General features: G+C 32.0%; 1 protein-coding gene across 1 annotated transcript in view; it reads right to left on the reverse strand.

Moving 5' to 3' along the window:
* Positions 1-14,199: 14,199 nt before the first annotated feature.
* LOC107553900 (alpha-1-syntrophin-like) overlaps positions 14,200-19,208 on the reverse strand; it is a 34,466-nt gene continuing 29,457 nt past the window's right edge. Inside the window, exons 6-8 of the mRNA XM_016236250.1 lie at positions 18,189-18,385; positions 16,179-16,366; positions 14,200-14,664 (exon numbers count right to left, since the gene is read on the reverse strand). Coding sequence (XP_016091736.1) covers positions 14,572-14,664; positions 16,179-16,366; positions 18,189-18,385 — 478 coding nt within the window. The 3' untranslated portion in view covers positions 14,200-14,571. The remainder of the gene's footprint in view (positions 14,665-16,178; positions 16,367-18,188; positions 18,386-19,208) is intronic.

The raw sequence follows: 19,208 nt of genomic DNA on the forward strand, positions 1-19,208 counted from the left end.
ATAAACAACGAAGATGCAGTGTGAGAGATTAATTGTGCAGTGTAGTCAGATTTTTTATTAACGGGAGTTTCTGCGAGATTAAACTGACCTTTTAGTAGCCTAATGTTGAGAGTTCTTTACTCGCTTTCTGTACACACTTTATTCCATGTTGTTGTTTTTTATTATTTTATTTTACAAGAGAACTTGCAAAGTCTTGATTTAGGCTACTACTAATGCGTAAAATAGAAAAAAAAATGCAGAAACGCATTTCCGACTGTTTTGTCTGTGTAGCCTATAAGAATAGGCCTTTGTCGTGCAATAACGGGTTTTAATATATTCTATTCAATAACATTGTTAACTGTTTTTATTTATAACATCTGCTGCTTAGCTTCTGTGAAAATGAATAGAGACATCAGCCTTAAACTTTGTTTTTGTCATTTACATCAGTTATATTTGTATAAAATGCACTATATATTTTTGTGTCAGTACATTAATGGCACATTTAAGCAGCATTAGTAAACTGTGTAAATATAAAGAAATGCCCAATAACATGCAGGTTTTTTTTCAGACTGGAGACCACAATTGTGTAATAATTATTTTATTATGATATAAAACGTCCAATTTTTTTTTTGCAAGAATTTCGTGATACTGCACTTTTTTTTAGTTGTCATAGCAAGTGATTTTAAAAGTAGGATGGCTCACTTTTTATAAGATGACTGAAAATTTTACTTGAATCCAGTTTATTCTTACTTTTGGAAACCTAATTGTTTTATTATTATTATTATTATTTCTGTTGTTTCTAGAAGTAGTAATTTTGATAATAGTCAAAAGAAAAAATAGAACCACACACACATTGTTTGTCCACAGAATAATTACACATTATTAAATAAAAAGCGTCCCGCACGAACCTCTACCTCCGCCAGCAGGACCTCAATTTCAGACTCAGTAAAGTTTGTTTTTCTTTGTGCTCGTCATTCTCAAGCATAGAAATTTGGATATTGGCGTGTGCTCTTTTATATGGTAATGATATTAATTAGGGGGCGTTTACAAGGCGGAGCTCTGACAGCAGTCAGCTGCACACAATTTCAAGATCATTTGTGATTTATAAATGTCCCATCTGGAAGAGAGGCGTACGCACGTTCGTTTTCTCAGAATGATAGAAATTCGGATATTGGCGTGTGCTCTTTTATATGGTAATGATATTAATTAGGGGGCGTTTACAAGGCGGAGCTCTGACAGCAGTCAGCTGCACACAATTTCAAGATCATTTGTGATTTATAAATGTCCCATCTGGAAGAGAGGCGTACGCACGTTCGTTTTCTCAGAATGGCACTTTTGAGAAATGATCTTAGAACAAATTTAGGACGGTTTATACGCAGCATTTTATAAATGAGGCCCCAGGACTGAACAGTCAAACAGTTTATGACCTGCGACATAGAAACTTTCCACTTTTGCGGTGCAACGTGCGCTGAGCAGACTCAGACACTGACAAGAGCTTTCTTCTCTCTGTTTCTTGTCATTTATTCCTGCTTTGATGTCGCACATGTAACGTATGTGCTATGGTTTCCATGTCAACATTTTTAGCTAACGAGACCACATGTGTAACTGGTCTGGTCTTCTTTAACAGGGGAGGTTAGTTTAAGTCTTTTTCCTCTACCTTTCTCTCTGACTGGCCTTTTGTTAGAGGAGAGAGAGAGAAAGAGTGAAAGAGCGAGAGCGCGCTCAGGAAACGTGGGCGGATTTAACAAGAAAAGAGTTTCAGTTTCTGCCTTTTATAAGAGCTTTGCTTTTTTCTTTTCATGCCTTTTTTCATTATTATTATATATATATTTTTTTAGGTTCAGCGAAATGAAAAGTTTCAGAAAAGAGGACTTGGTAACCCAAGGAAAGACAACTGTGTGCAACTAGGCCAGTTTCATCATCAGATTAATCACAAAAACATGCTTTCAAAAATTAAATAAAAATTAAATGTAAATTTTTTTTTTTTAAATTACAGTTTAATTTTTTTGGTCAAAATGTGCTAAATATGAATAAAAAAGCAAAATGCAAAATGCAAAATGCAAAAAAAATTATAATAATAATGACAAAATAATAATAATCAGGCTTCACTGCTAAATGTTAATCTCCACAAATGAGTTTCTCTTTTAGTGGGGAATAAAATGATTTCATAATTTAAAAAAAAACATATCAAAATAAAACTTTTCAGAAAAGAGGACTTCATAAACCTAGAAAAGACAACTGTGTGCAACTAGGCCAGTTTCATCATCGGATTAATCACAAAAACATGCTTTCAAAAAATAAATAAAAATTAAATGTAAATTTTTTTTTTTTAAATTACAGTTTAATTTTTTTGGTCAAAATGTGCTAAATATGAATAAAAAAGCAAAATGCAAAATGCAAAATGCAAAAAAAATTATAATAATAATGACAAAATAATAATAATCAGGCTTCACTGCTAAATGTTAATCTCCACAAATGAGTTTCTCTTTTAGTGGGGAATAAAATGATTTCATAATTTAAAAAAAAACATATCAAAATAAAACTTTTCAGAAAAGAGGACTTCATAAACCTAGAAAAGACAACTGTGTGCAACTAGGCCAGTTTCATCATCGGATTAATCACAAAAACATGCTTTCAAAAAATAAATACAAATTAAATGTAAATTTTTTTTTTTTAAATTACAGTTTAATTTTTTTGGTCAAAATGTGCTAAATATGAATAAAAAAGCAAAAAGCAAAATGCAAAAAAATAATAATAATAATGACAAAATAATAATAATCAGGCTTCACTGCTAAATGTTAATCTCCACAAATGAGTTTCTCTTTTAGTGGGGAATAAAATGATTTCATAATGTAAAAAAAAACATATCAAAATAAAACTTTTCCGAAAAGAGGACTTCATAAACCTAGAAAAGACAACTGTGTGCAACTAGGCCAGTTTTATTATTGGATTAATCACAAATAAAAAAATCATGTCCAGACCATGATGCATAAATTCTCTCAGTTGAAAAAAAATATCACATTACAGTATACAAAGTTTGTGCACCTAAATTAACATTTCTGGTCCTGATGGCCCTTAAAGAGGCGTAGTTTATTTATTTGTTGAAAATATTGTTTTTTACAAAATTATTTCATTTCAGCTGTTTTTTAAGACAACAGTTCTTAGTCCTTTAGTGTAAATTATACAAAAATAAATGTGTTTAATATTCTTCATTATTTATTTTTATTGTATTTGTGTTTTATTTATTTCAATTAAAGCATCTATGTGTAATGATCTGGACATGTTATTGTGATTAATTTGATAATATGAACACATGTAGCTCATATTTAACCTCAAATTCAAAAATGTATAATACTTTTATCATTGCAGTATTAAAACTTTGCAGTCAAAATGTTTTTAATTGACATTAAAAAAAGAAAAATAAATAAAATATTGGTCCTAAAAAAGGCTTAATTTCATGTAATATAACTCATTTGATTTTGGGGTGATATGAGCTGCAAATATGTGGTCAAAATGTGCTTATCTGTCATTAAAATGCTAGTGAAGTTAATAGACTTCACTTTCTTAGTGTGAAATATAATTTGTGCTGTCAGGGGGAAATACAGACGGCAGGAGAGTTTGGCTGATGAGTGTGAGGTGGTGGATGCTGTGGGTGTGGACCGAATGAACAGAAGCGTCTTGTTTCTTATCATCAGTCAAGTGCTCCACCTGAATTTACTGTCACACCACATTGTGTGTCCAGATCGTGCTGCTGATAGCGGCGTGTGAACATGCTTTTCCCGTGTTATAGAGAAAAACCCTTTCAAAGTTGATTGACTTTTTCTTTTCTCGTGGCACTGCTGGCTTCAGCTGCCCACATCCACCCAAAGAAACCTCCACCGCGGCTGCGCTCCAATCCAAAGAACAGACAGCTTCCAGAAGCCAGCCCTTCACCGGTCACTCATACCCAGAGACTGAGTCACGAGCCAGCGCTCTGAGCTTGTCATAACGTGCCCAAACACCTTCAGAGGTTAAAGAGGTCAGTTTCCTGAAGAAAGCCGTGTGAATTTCACACCGACCTCGTCAGATTTGCTGATGCTGGCATAATGCTTTCCCAGAAATCATCTCACATCACACACCCTGAAGAGTCACACACTGAGAAATAAAGGTACAAACAAACGTAAGGACAGTTTCGAGAATGAGCAAATTTCCACATGTATACTACAACAAAAGCATGCAAAACAGCGCAGACCTTTACATAAAATACATTTAAATCAAATCAAAATGTATTTTATTTTTAAAAATATTGTACGCCCAACTTCTGATTTCAATAGGAAATATGTCAGTACAGTAGGATACTATATTTAACTAAAACCATAAAAATGCAGTACTTGAAATACATAAACATTAAGTGCAATAAAACAAAATGATTTCATTTCAGCTGTTTTTTAAGACAACAGTTCTTAGTTCTTTAGTGTGAATTATACTAAAATAAAACATGAGAAATAAACTCATACAAAACTATCAATTCAAAACAAGCTGACGTTTTGGCTTGCAGTCAATCAGAATTTACATCGTTTTGAGAATAAGAAACTTCAGACTGAATTTATGGAAGAAAAACTAGTTTAACTGTTTTAAATGTATGCATTCAAATATATTTTCAAAAATATGCAAAAAAATTGCAACAAAAAAAATGTTAGTAGAAAATATATTTACGTAAATTTATTTGGAAACATAATTTAGGAAATGTATGTTTTGGCCTTTTTTTGTATATTTTCAAATATATTAAAATAGACATCAAAAAGTAAAATAGATCTTTCTTCTTTTCTTTTCATTTTGTTTTTAAGAATAAGAAACTTCAGACTGAATTGAATAGCTTGAAAGATTCATAAGCAACAACACAGACTATTTCCAGGTCAACAGGAAGGGTTTTTGATGAACAGGAAATCCTGTATCTATTAAATAATGGCACTATTTCCATTTTTGGTTGATCTATAGCTTTAATTTAGTACTGAGGGTGTGTTTAATTTGGTACTGTAGCTTTAAACCTCAGAGCTCATCAGAGTCTAAATGTCTTATTAAAACACACACACACAGAGAGAGAGAGAAAGAGAAATAAATAAAATCATAATCTAATTTAATTAAGGTCCTTAAAGGAAAAAATCCTGCGTGCTCCATTTTATTGAGCTGTTTCAAACAATGTGATAATTTGATAAATGAGGGAATGCTTCTTGCTGTCACACGGCTCATTTGTGTTATCTTTAATTCAGGTGTGTGTCACAGAAACAGCACTCAGAGGAACAACAAACCTGATTAAATAAATCACAACACACACACACACACACTCTCTCTCACACACACACACACACACACACACTCTCACACACACACACACTGTTGTTCTCTGCGACTGGAGATTCTCACAATACTCAGGCATTTTTGCATCAGAGGTCCAGTATGTTTTAACATGTACACACTATATGCACACACCCGTCTAGTGTGTGGATTCTCAGTATCGTATTGAAGGGAGCACTACATGTTTTTCTACACTATTTTCCACCATCAAAGCTGCTACTGATGAGTGCATGCAATCTCTGATAAATGGGATTGTACATTTAGCACAAAACCTCTCATTGCATGTCTCAGTGCACTTCCACTATATGTACTGTGTATGTACTACAAATGTAGTATGTAAAGCAGGAGAGATATTTGGAGTTTTGTAGCTTTTAGTCCATGTCTTTGAGCCTCTACATGCCAGTTTACACATTTAAAAAGTATTTTATTTTTAAAATTTAAACCAAAAATATGTAAGACATCACCCATACAGCAAACGTTTCTGGCCAAAGTATATTTAAAATATATGCAAAATATAAATGTAAAATATATTTTGTTTCAACCTTCATGAGTATATATATATATATATATTATTATTTTTGTGTGTGTGTGTGTGTGTTTTTTTTTTGCATGTTTCTGAAAACACACACACACATTCACACACATTCACACACACACACACTCACACACACACACACACACACACACACACACACACGAAAACTTTTGTATAAGCAAATCACATGGTCACACACAGGAACATCTCAACAAACATCTCAAGAGTTCAGCTGAGTTTCTAACTCTGAGTTTAAAGAGAAAATCTATATATGAACCTCCTCACATCAAGACAAGAGAGAGAGAGAGAAAATGAGACGAGAGAAGGTGAAACAGAGAGAAGGAGATGAAGGATGTATTTTTGGAACCTTGATGTAAACCAGCCACTCTAATACAACCTCGCTGCTCTTCCACTCTCTCTCTCTCTCTCTCTCTCTCTCTCTCGGCCTCTGAAACAAGAAATTCCAATCTTTCTGTTTCTGCATTACTCAGAATTCCGTTCACAGCCTCTCTCTCCCTCCACTTATAACAGCCTGCTTTAAAATTCATAACTACATTTGCCCGAATAAAAGCAGCTAAGATGGAATATTTCCAGGAAGCTTACTTGAGCAAAATAAAATTGGCCCTGGCATATTTAATAACCCTAACCTGCCTCTTTAGTACAGAGTCATAATAACAATCATAAAAAAGAGAGGGGAAGAAAAAAAGAGTCAAACCATGTCTTAGCATGAAATAACTACCCATAATTCCAGCCTGCGGCAAACGCGGAGGGGTGGAGGAGAAACAGCTCCTGTTAAAACTGTTTGCCGTCTTTTTACAAGAAAGAACGAATGTTAGTGACTAACCAGCTTTAAAGGAATAATTCAACCAATGATGAGGCTTCTGGCATCATTGATTTACTCTCGTGTCGTTTTAAACCTGCTTGGCTTTCGTTATTCTGTGGAGGGAGATGTTTTGCAGAATGTCCAAGCTGCGCATTTTCATATCGTAAAAATGCATTATTTATATACTACTATAATATTATTTTTAATTTTATAGCTTTTAGTTTTTGACATTTTTTCATTGTAAATTTTAGTAATATTTGTGACGTGCTTTTATTATTTTTATTAGTTTTTTTATATTTATATTTAGTTTTAATTTATTATTGAATTATTTAATTTGTATTTACTTATTTATATTTTATGTATTTCTTTTTTAGTTTTAGTAATTTTAGTACTTAAACTTATTTTATTTCAGCTAGTTACCAGGTGAACATTTCTCATTTTCGTTGAAGATCTAATGCTCAAAAGCATACTTAATTTTCTATTTAGCTTTAATTAATTTTATTATGCTTTATTTTTTATTATATTCTTAAATAAACACATTTTAAATGCATTAATAAATATATCTACAATAGTTATTATTTATTTTAGCTTTATTTTAATTAACAAAAATTATTCATTTACATTTTTTGTTTGTTTGTTTAATTTAACAATAACAACACTGAAAGTAAACCGTGAACAGCTTCATAAATCATCATAGTCCATATGACTCCTGTACTATGCATCAAGTGTTGAGAAATCATATTTGTGTGAGCGGCACAGGAAAATCAGGTTGTTTCTTGCTTAAAATATTTGCTATAGCTCTAAATAAAATCTTGTATTCCTGCATAGTAAATCACGATGGCTCACATGATGTGATAACTGATGGCATTATTGATGTAAAACCAGCACAGAATGTCTTGGAGAGCCATTTCTGAACATCTGAATGAACACAAACATTGAAAACTACAACGGATGCATGATTTTCATAAAAAAAAATGACACAAAACTAAATATTATGACATACCATGAGTCATATGGACTTTAGTGTTTTTGTATGATTTAACACTGCGCTTTTTCTGTATGCAAATGAGCAGTTTTGTTAAACAAAAAAAGTCATAAAGGTTCCGAAGGATTAAATAATGTGATCAAATAATGAGTAATTTCTTTCTTTTTATGTCTGAAATATTCCTTCAATAGATGAGGTTTATTGGCTCTGATTGTGGATCATAATGGAGCTCTGGGAGGTTCAGACAATGCCACGGGCCGCTCTCACTCTTTCCTTCCCTCCTGATTCTCAGTGTGTGTGTGTGTGTGTGTGTGTGTGTGAGAGTGTGTGTGCGTGTGTCTCTGTGTGTGTGTGTGTGTGTGTGTGTGCGTGTGTGTGTGTGTGTGTGTGTGTGCGTGTGTGTGTGTGTGTGTGTGTGTGCGTGTGTGTGTGTGTGTGTGTGTGTGCGTGTGTGTGTGTGTGTGTGTGTGTGCGTGTGTGTGTGTGTGTGTGTGTGTGCGTGTGTGTGTGTGTGTGTGTGTGTGCGTGTGTGTGTGTGTGTGTGTGTGTGCGTGTGTGTGTGTGTGTGTGTGTGTGCGTGTGTGTGTGTGTGTGTGTGTGTGCGTGTGTGTGTGTGTGTGTGTGTGTGCGTGTGTGTGTGTGTGTGTGTGTGTGCGTGTGTGTGTGTGTGTGTGTGTGTGCGTGTGTGTGTGTGTGTGTGTGTGTGAGTGAGTGAGTGTGTGAGCGTGTGTGTGTGTACATGAGTGAGCATTGTGGGATGTCCCGAGTTGAATTAGGTCACCTCTTCAGTCTGAGCTCTGCTGCTCTCCACAAACCAGCAGCACAGCAAACACAGAGACACAGCGCCTCCTGCTGGCGGACCAAGAGTCTGCAGACTCAGGTTTAACAATGTCATTCAAAATTCAATTCATGTATTACTATTTGTATTTACTAATTATAAGTCAAATAAGATGCAATAAATGTAACATTCATTAATAAATTGAATTTATGTAATATTTCGGTGATAAAAAATAATTATAATTATTATTATTACTAACCATTTATTACTATTATATAAATGTAAATACATTCTAAATTTAAAATAATTTATTAGCTACTATTATTGACATTATTAAAATAATTCTAAATTAAAAATATTAAAAACCATCAATAACCGACAATCTCAAATCAATCTAAATTATACTTTATATATAAAAAGTTTAATATAATTATATTTAATAAATGTATCATTTTAGTAATTAAAAAATAATTGCATTATAATTGTAATACATTATTACTAATAATTTATTACTATTATGTAAATTATTAAATTAATTCAAAGTGAAAAACCTATATATATATACAGTGGTGTGAAAAAGTGTTGGCCCCCTTCCTGATTTCTTATTTTTTTGCATGTTTTTCACACTTTAATGTTTCAGATCATCTAAATTTAATATTTTAGTATATAAAAAAATATATTATTATTAATAATAATATTTTCTACTGTTATATATATATATTATTAATTTAACATACATGAACATATACATTTAAAATATATAGTATATGTAGTTTTTGTGTCAACATTAATCATTGTAATACTGGACACTTAATTAACAATAATTAATGATAACGCCTGCTGAAAAGAGCAGCATTGCGGTCACCAGCAACTAGTTTAACCTGCTCCATCAGAAAGAACAGATTATGAAAACCACCTCAAAAAATACAAATGAACAAATATATTTTTCAATATAAAGTACTGATTCAACACGTAGGTCATGGGGTTTATTTCAATGACGCATTGCATACATGTGCACCTAAATGCAATATGAATCAATTTAGATAAAAGCGTCTGCCAAATGAATAAATGTATAAAGGATAATTATCCTGAATGAGCCTGAAATGAGCCCAGAATGACTGATAATGAGCTGCGGATAAATGACAGAACTAGTGAAGCTGTTACTGACTGAACAACAAAACCATCTGTTCTAGCAGCACATATGAAGAAATATGAAGAATAACAGATGAACAGGAACAGATCTGTCATCATCTACTCCCTGAACGCCAGTTAATTATCCATTTATATCAAACTTAACTTCAGAAGTGTGCCTTTATGCTTTGATATCTAATGCAAAGACATTTAGACATTTGATTATGTGTGTAAAAAAATCCGTTTTTGATCAGCTTTGCCTCAAGGTCTCATGCTAATGTTATTATTAAAAGAATAATTTTAATAAATAAATATTTTAATTTATTAAAATATCATTACTTATTTTCAGAGAAATTGTTGAATTTGTCATAAATGTACTAAACTTTCTGTTCAGTCATTTTCTGCTTTAAAGGTTGCATCAAAAAATCACATCATATCTGACTGCAAAAGCAACAGCCTTGTCAAATAAATAAGTACGCTAAATAAATACTTTCTTTCTTTCTTTCTTTCTATTTTTAGTGTTGTTTTCATTGTCAGTTTTTTCCCGAAATGCTTTATGCATTTTCTGAGATTTTTAAATTTTTTAAAATAATGCTTTGATTTTTCGGCCAGCAATCTTTTTTTATTGAATTGAAATTCAAATTGTTTCCTAACTATATATACTATATTTCTGAATACTATCTTTACAAGCAGGCCTTGTATTAAAAAAAAAAAAGTATAAATATGACCCGGTTAAAAACCGGCTGAAGTTCACCTTTAACATATAAAATGAATTTAGTAATAATAATAAAAAAGAACCCACATCACCTCATAACCAAATCTCTGTAGAGAATGCATCATTTCATTGCAAATCGATTCATCTCAACTTTCAGCGATTTAGAAACACTTGAGCATCTTCACGCACGGACAGAACAGAAGCATCTTTCAGAATGAATCAGTGATTCCTTTGATTCATCAGATCATGCTCTTAATGCTGCACCAATGTTCTCGTTCCTCTTTTCCTCCGGAGTGCCTTCCAGTTTATTATCTAATCAAAACATATTCACTGCGTCTCTCTCTCTCTCTCTCTCTCGCTCTTTCATGTAGTTTTTCCATTTAACTGATGAACACAGCGGCCTGCTGCCAATCTCTGTTGCCATGGCGACGGTTGCCGGGTAAAGGTGTGTTTATGGGAAGAGAATGTTGGTTGGTTTTGAGTCAAGCTTGATTAATTGCTCTGATAACACAGAGTTATTTTCCATCGATATTGTCCAGAACATCCACATATAACCAGCACTCTTCATTTCACTCACTTACCGCTCTGAAATATTATTCAGTTCCATATTCTCTGGGGAAAAAAAGGTTATTTTCAAAAGCTACCCACAGGCATGGAGTCAGATCTAATTTAACCTGCATGAAGTCAATATGGAGAATAAATACATGCTTCATATTTATGTCCTTTAATGCAATCCTGAACACTGCACACAGAAGAGGACCGACACAAATCAGTACTGAACTTACGTTGTATGATAGAAATGACTCTCTTTAGCATGTTATGCAAAAGGAATAATTTATTTTAAGATGACTTTTTATAAATACTAACTGATTTTTAAAAATCCGATCCAAATTCCAAAAAAGAAAAATCCAATTCTGCCTAAAAATGGCTTTTTAGGATTACTTTATTGAAATTAAAATATCATTCTTCCTTTGTACTATGCATTTTCTTTTTCTAAAATGCTTTATGTATTTTCAGAGAAAACGTTGAATTTTTCCTTGTCCTGTACATTCTTTTCAACCCTTTTTATGGCGTGCCATTTTCCCTTTTCATTAAAAAAATGATCATATCATATTTGACTATAAAAGAAATAACCTTGTCAAATTAAATAAATAAAGGCTCGGTTTCCTCATTTACACTCGATGAATGTTTTTTTTTGTTAAAGGGGTCATATGATGCGATTTCAATGTTTCCTTTCTCTTTGGAGTGTTACAAGCTCTTGGTGCATAAAGAAGATCTGTAAAGTTGCAAAGACTAAAGTCTCAAACCCAAAGAGATATTCTTTATAAAAGTTAAGAGTCAGCCACGCCCTCCTAAAACGGCTCGTTCTAACACGCCCCCACATGTCTACATCACTATGTGGGAAGATTTGCATAACGCCGCCCAAATGTTCACACAAAGAAAGAAGGCGTAACTTTTAGTCTCGCTGTAGTATTGTTGCTGCCGTTGTGCCGTAAATCACATAAACACATTTCATTACACCAAATACACAAAATAATGTTCTTTTTGGCAACGTCATATGACCCCTTTAATATATGTTATGTATTTGAATTCTACCTTTACAAATGTTAAAAGTTGATTAGATATTTCAGACAATACATTTTTCAAATGAAATAAACTGAAAAATCACTGTTTCATTATTTTCATTCTCTGAATATTACAAAATCCAGGGTTTTTCTCCTAGAGTGCTCTATGCATTTTCTGAGAATTGAAGACAAATAGCAATTTGATCTTCAACTTTTTTTTTTCTTCATTAAATTAAAATTGCTTTGTTTCCTGATCATGTGCTCTGAAAAAAACTGAATCTCATTTTTGTTTTTATTTTCTAAAAATGTTTTATGTATTTACTGGGAAAATAGATTTCGAATGCTCTCTTTAAAAAGAACCTTTTCGAATTAAATTAAATTAACAAATTGCTCTGTTTCCTTAATTATATTCTCCCAACATTTTCTATTTGCAGAATTTGTTCCTAAGATGTTTGACGTGTTTTCAGAGAAAAAGACGCTAAAAGCAGGAGAAGAGTGAAGCTTTGTTCCGCAGCCAGAAAACCACAACAACAGTCGTGAGAGTCGGACACAAATGACATCTCATTTGTTTTATTTCTCCGAGCAAATCATCCAAGACAGTTAACTACTGTACATGACTCGTGTGCAGTGAAGCCGGCTGACGGACTGTGTTTGTGTGTGTTTTATTGAGCTTTTCGGTCATGTTTTTGACCATATATGAGTGAAAGCCGTTCCCCGGGCCTCTCGGCCCCCGGGCCCCAGGAAATGACCCCATAAAACTCAAGTCAACAGTTATATTTATTGCAATTTTATATACAAACAACCCTAAAAGGCACTCTTTTGTTTAAATAAGGATATGATTTTCCATCCGATAGCTAACATAGTTTGACTACAGTTTAGTTTGAATTATAATATATTAAAATTTAGCAGAGTTTAAAAAAGGCCACATGAAGGATATTTTCCAGCTCTAAAAGTCCCTCTCTGAGCAGAAAACACTTGCATATCGCCGTCACCATGTAGCTGGAGCAGAAGAACGCAAACGGCACGGTAAAAATATGAAGAATACAGCTGAGCGCCATCATTACTCACAAATCAGTCAGATATAGCAAAATAACAAAACAAGATGATATTGCATAAAAGAGGCTGTGTTTACAATGCAATACTGCCGTTTTAAACAGCGTGCAACAATAAACATGTTTATTTCAGCACGCAGCATCTGCTTATCCCAGAAGTTGTTATGAATTTTTAATGCAAGCAAATGTGTAAAAATGTCACTTTTAGGCATCTAAACAAATGATGATTCAATATCACAACTGATATGATTTCCGGTGCATTTATCTGGATACGGAAGATCAAGTGCATTGCATTTTGGGATAGAGTATTCAGCGCAGTGTGCTCTGGTTTAAAGTAATTACTAAAAATGTATTATTAAAAAGTGTCAAAAATGAATTCAACACTAAAAATTGTATTTATTTTTATTTAATTGATTTTAAATGGACTATTTTAATGCACTACTTTCTGTTTATTTTTAGGCTGATTTTTGTATCATTTAACAACAAGTTAACATCAACGCTGGCAAATCTAGTATGCAGTATGTTAGTGTGTCATTGTAAACACAGCCAGGGAGATCAGTGCATACTGCTAGTAATGCTCATTATGCCCACTAGAGGTCAGTATAACACTGTTATTTCAAATAAACTCAATCAGGTTTGTCCAATTCTAAATCTGAATTATGATTCTCATTTGAGAGTTTTGGCTTGTAATGGAAAAAAGAGAACTAACCATATTTCCCTTACAAAAAAAAACATGCCATATAGTATATGAATATGGCAATCATAAAGCACTACGGTACCTTTCGTAAGGGTTTGGCCGGTTGATTCTCTCTCCTCACAGATGCATAGATTCATAGCAGATATTCTGGAAGACGACGAGGCTTAAAAGGCTATATTTAAAGTCAGAAGCAAGTCAAATCAGAAACAACCGTTATTTCTCACCATAGAAAGGTGAATTTTGTGATTCTCTCAGCTGCCAAACGTTAAAGCCCTTTTCACCATCAGAGCAGCTGCGGTTTTCAGTCTCTGTTCCAAAACCTAGTGAGCTGCCTTCTTTTAAGGTATCGTAGGGACATTTGAACACAGCATCACAAGTATAGTTTGCGTTGAAGGCAATCCCAGAATGCAGTGCAACACGCTTGGGGGAAAAATGAGTCAAGATAAATTATTATAAATAATTAATTAAACACTGAAGAGTATATATTATAATAATTAAAAGTAATTAAATTTAGTATTTTTAATATATTTATTTTATTATTTTTAAATTACTTTTTTATGTATTGTTTTAAAATATATTTATTTCTTATTTTATTACAATGGTCTATTTTATGCATATTTTTACACTTGCTATTACAGCATTATCTTAGCAAACACCAGTGTCTCAAATCAGTTCAGTCTAGACGCTCCCTTAGTAGACAGCTGCCTATGTAGGTTCTGGAACAGAGTTTAATCTCTTGCTTTGTTTCTGTTGCTGCTCTCATAGCGTATGATTATGTGATTATGTTTTATACATTCATAAAGTTTATCTGAGATACAAACCAATAAAATGATAACGAATAAAAGGTCAGCGTTACGAGGAACACATGGTGAAGTCATCAGTGAACGGCTGACAGTCTGTGAGGGAAGATTTGGCTTGATGTCCAGTGGTCCACCGGTCACTTCCGTCGTCATGGCGTTTGTCCTGAGGAGGCGTCGTCATGCCAACAGCCCTAGTCGCTTGACCTTGGCCGACAGGAAAGAGTGAATGATGAAGACGATGCTTTTAGGGCAGGAGTGAAGGTCCAATTGCTGAAATACAAAAAAAAAATCACATTAGATCTCATCAATATCGCAAATGTTTCTCTTAGATGCCACTGATATTAAAAAGAGAGCAAATTTCGCATATTTGTTGAAGTCTCCAACTTCTCAGACTAATCCTAAAACTATAAAAAAAAAATGTTTTGTTCATTTTAAAACTAAAAAATATTAAATGAAAAACCTAAACTAAACAAATTAGAAAATATAATTAATGTAAATTATTCAAAAAGGGAAATGTACTTTAAAATACATAAATAAATAGATACAAATTCTAATAAAAATGACAAAAGCATATGCATTTTATAAAAATTAAAACAAAAACTGAAAATATAAAAATAAAGTTTGTAATGGTATTAAATTATGCAACAAACATTTCAAATGTTTAAATGTTTAAATAAAATCCAAACTAAATACTCAAACCTAAATTAAACATAAATTAGAAAATTAGTTAATGAAAATTATATATATTAAAAAAAAAGGAAATAATCTGACATAAGTTTGAGTTGAAGCACTATAATTATTAACGGGAAATAAAGTAGTTATTTAGAAAATAGTTACATTAAAAACTAATAAAAATGACAAAATTTTTTTAACTAAAATTAAAACAAAAACAGAACCTATAAAAAGAAAGTTTGTAACGGTATTAAATTATGCAACAAACATTTCAAAAGTTTAAATTAAATAAAAACTAAATACTCAAACCTAAATTAAACATAAATTAGAAAATTAGTTAATGAAAATTATATATATTTTTAAAAAATGGAAATAATCTGACATAAGTTTGAGTTGAAGCACTATAAATACTAACTGGAAATAAAGTAGCTATTTAGAAAATAGTTACATTAAAAACGAATAAAATGACAAAAAATTTAACTAAAATTAAAACAAAAACAACATAAAAAGAAAGTTTGTAACATTATAAATTATGCAACAAACATTTCAAATGTTTAAATAAAATAAAAACTAAACACTCAAACCTAAATTAAACATAAATTAGAAAATTAGTTAATGAAAATTATATATTTAAAAAAAATTTGGAAATAATAATTATACTATATAACTATAATTACTAACAGGGAAATAAAGTAGTTATTTAGCAAATAGTTACATTAAAAACTAATAAAAATGACAACAATTTTTACTAAAATTCAAACAAAAACAAAATATAAAAATGTAATTTGTAACATAATAAATCTCAAATGTTCACTTGACCTCATTATGTGCATGTTCAAAAAGAGAGAAAAATTTAACTCTTTGCTAAAGTCTCCAACTTCTCAGATGCTTCTCCTGAGAAAACGACCTCAACGATCTCAGAAGAGATCTCATCCTTGCCTCAAACTGGCCAAGAGATCCGCGATCTCAACACAAACCCAAACATTTCTTATCAAACTCCCAGACGTGTGAGCATCACAAGAGCATCTTCTACTAAAGAGCTTCTTGAATTCAGAATCAGGGTAAACCTCAAAGGAAGTAAAGCGAGTGAAAAGTGTAAAACTGTCTCTCACAATCTCGGCTTCTGGGCCTCCGAAGTCCAGGAACATCATGCGGACGCCGTCGTCTGAAGACATGCGCAGACGCTCGAAGGGCTGCTGGAGAAGGACGGTTCTCCTGACGCCGGCCTCCTCCGTGAACAGAGAGAAGCCCTTGTCTATGTGAACGCTCAACATACACGACTTCCCGTTCCAGCTGCACGCTACACACAACACACAGAGAGCACATCTTCCTTTACTCAACTTCTTCACTCAAATAAAATAGAAGCATTAGGTTAGAAAAACTTAGACTAAATGGAAAGTAGAACTGACGTAAGTTTAAGTTGAAGCATTAAAATTACGAATTGGAAATGAATAAAAACTAGAACTGAAATAAAATTAATTCATCCTGAATTGTAACATTTGGAGAAAAAGACAAAAGCACTAGTGCTGTCAAACGATTAATCGTGTCCAAAATAAAAGTTTTTGTTTACATAACCTATGTGTACTGTGTATATTTATTATGTATACATAAATATACACACATACAGTATATATTTAGATGTATATACATTTATATATTTGTATTATTATATTTTACATTGTATATAAATATATTTAATATATAAACACAGCATATTTTTCTTAAATATATACATGCATGTATTTGTATTTATATATACATAATAAATATACACAGTATACACACATATGTTATGTAAATAAAAACTTTTATTTTGGATGCGATTAATCGCGATTAATCTTTTGACCACACTAAAAATTACTACTAAAATTAAAATAAAAACTAAAAATATGAAAAAGCTAATTCAAAATGTATATCACTATAGATGTTTTAATTTATTTTAATGACTTTGCATAGTATGGATGCAAAGTTAATTTAAAGTATATCCTTTAAATTAAAATTAAATTAATTATAAATTAAATTATCATTTAAAGTAATTTTATTACTTTTAGTTTTTATTTAGCACTAAACTGAATAAAAACTAAAACAAATTAGCATAACCTAAAACAACTTCTTACTTTTTATTATCTATCTATCTATATAACACATACACATACCACAATTGCTAAAATGTCCAAAAAAATTCAGATAAGAGCTATATATAAGAGCTATTATTATAATATAATATAATAATGCAAGCTGAATTACTGAGTAGAAATATATAAAAATTAAAACTGAGATAAAAATATATTTAACCTATGTTAAAATAAATAATAAAAATCACAAAAGCACATAATAAAACTACTAAAAAATAAACTAAATTTAAAATGGAAATTAAAAATATGAAAATAAAATGTCAAAATACTTATGCAAACTATGATAGTATATAAATAACACTAAAATAATACTAATTTATATCAGAATATGACCCTTCATGATAAACTCCAGTGTTTTGGCTTCAACAGCTGTTTGTATTTTATTATCTCTCATTTTGGCAGGCAAAAAAAACCAGGTACGCATAAACGAATAAATAAAGCACTGTCCACGTAATATGTGTCTCTGCAGCACAAAAGCAGTGTTGAGTCGCTGGGGGATATTTGTAGCAATAGCCAACAATACATTGTATGGGTCACAATTATACATTTCTCTTTTATGCCAAAAATCATTAGGATATTAAGTAAAGATCATGTTCCATGAAGATATTTTGTAAATATCCTACCGTAAATATATCAAAACTTAATGTTTGATTAGTAATATGCATTGCTAAGAACTTCATTTGAACAACTTTAAAGATGATTTTCTCAATATTTAGATTTTTTTGCTCCCTCAGATTCCAGATTTTCAAATATTGTCCGATCCTAACAAACCATTCATCAATGGAAAGATTATTTATTCAACATATTAGGTTAGTGGGCTAATCAATATTTAGCCTAACAAAAGCCTAAAACACACTGGAGTGCAGCACATTATTGACTCAACAGAGGGCGAGACGAGCACATACAGCCTCACATCTGCCTGACGTTTACTCATTCATTGTCTGTCTGCTCTGGAGAGATGATGGGGATTCAGGAGTGATTGCTGACCTGTGGTGACCTCCTGCACGAGCTCGGCGGCGCTGTGGCAGCCCTCCACCAGCAGGTGCGTCCAGCTGGACAGATCTTTAGCCGTGTCCACTCTGAACAGATGCGTCTCCACTCCCTGCTTAGTGCCCAAACGCAGACCGAACGTCAGCTCAGAGTCGTGCACTGATGAAGTCTTGCCCGGGCCAGAGTGAACCAGCCTGACGGAGACAAACAGCACTTACTAGTATACACACAGCTCAACTACTTACACACCTGCTTTAGAAACCAACAGAGGTGGCTGTGACATTTGATTACAATTACAGCACCAGTCAGAACGGTTTATTATGATTATTACTGTCATGAACAGTTTTTTTAGTACAATGACAAAACAAAACAACAAAAAACCCACCATAAAAAATATGTACCAAATCAATGTGTGTGTGTGTGTGTGTGTGTTATGTATATATACTGTATATATATATATATATATATATATATATAACACACACTCTTGGCATACAATTTTTTCTTCCATGAATGAATGAATGAATCAATCAATCAATCTTACTAAATACACATTATAATATGATAAATGTGTGTTATGTGTGTATGTGTATAAATAAAAATTAAAATATAATTACAATTATAAAGTATAAATAAAAATGTATATATACCCATTCTTGGACTATTTAGCATATAATATTTTTTCTTCCAAAAATGAACAAATGAATGAACGAATGAACAAACAAACAAATAAATAAATCATACCCATTCTTGGACTATTTAGCATATAATATTTATATATAAATAAATACTTTTTGCTATCATTTTTAATATTTGTAAAAAATAACAGAAAAATATATTATATAAAATAATAAAATAAATATATGAAATAATATTTTATCATACTTTATCAATCCATTTTTATTACTATAGTCATCTGCCATGTATTGTGCCAGCATTACTGTTTTAAAGTGGTAAAATGATCTTATTGCTCTAGTGTGTACTGTTCGAGTGTGATATGTGTGTGTGTGTGTGTGT

This window comes from Sinocyclocheilus grahami, unplaced genomic scaffold (genome assembly GCF_001515645.1).
Source record: "Sinocyclocheilus grahami isolate Dianchi unplaced genomic scaffold, SAMN03320097.WGS_v1.1 scaffold485.1, whole genome shotgun sequence".
In the NCBI taxonomy this organism is placed as follows: domain Eukaryota; kingdom Metazoa; phylum Chordata; class Actinopteri; order Cypriniformes; family Cyprinidae; genus Sinocyclocheilus; species Sinocyclocheilus grahami.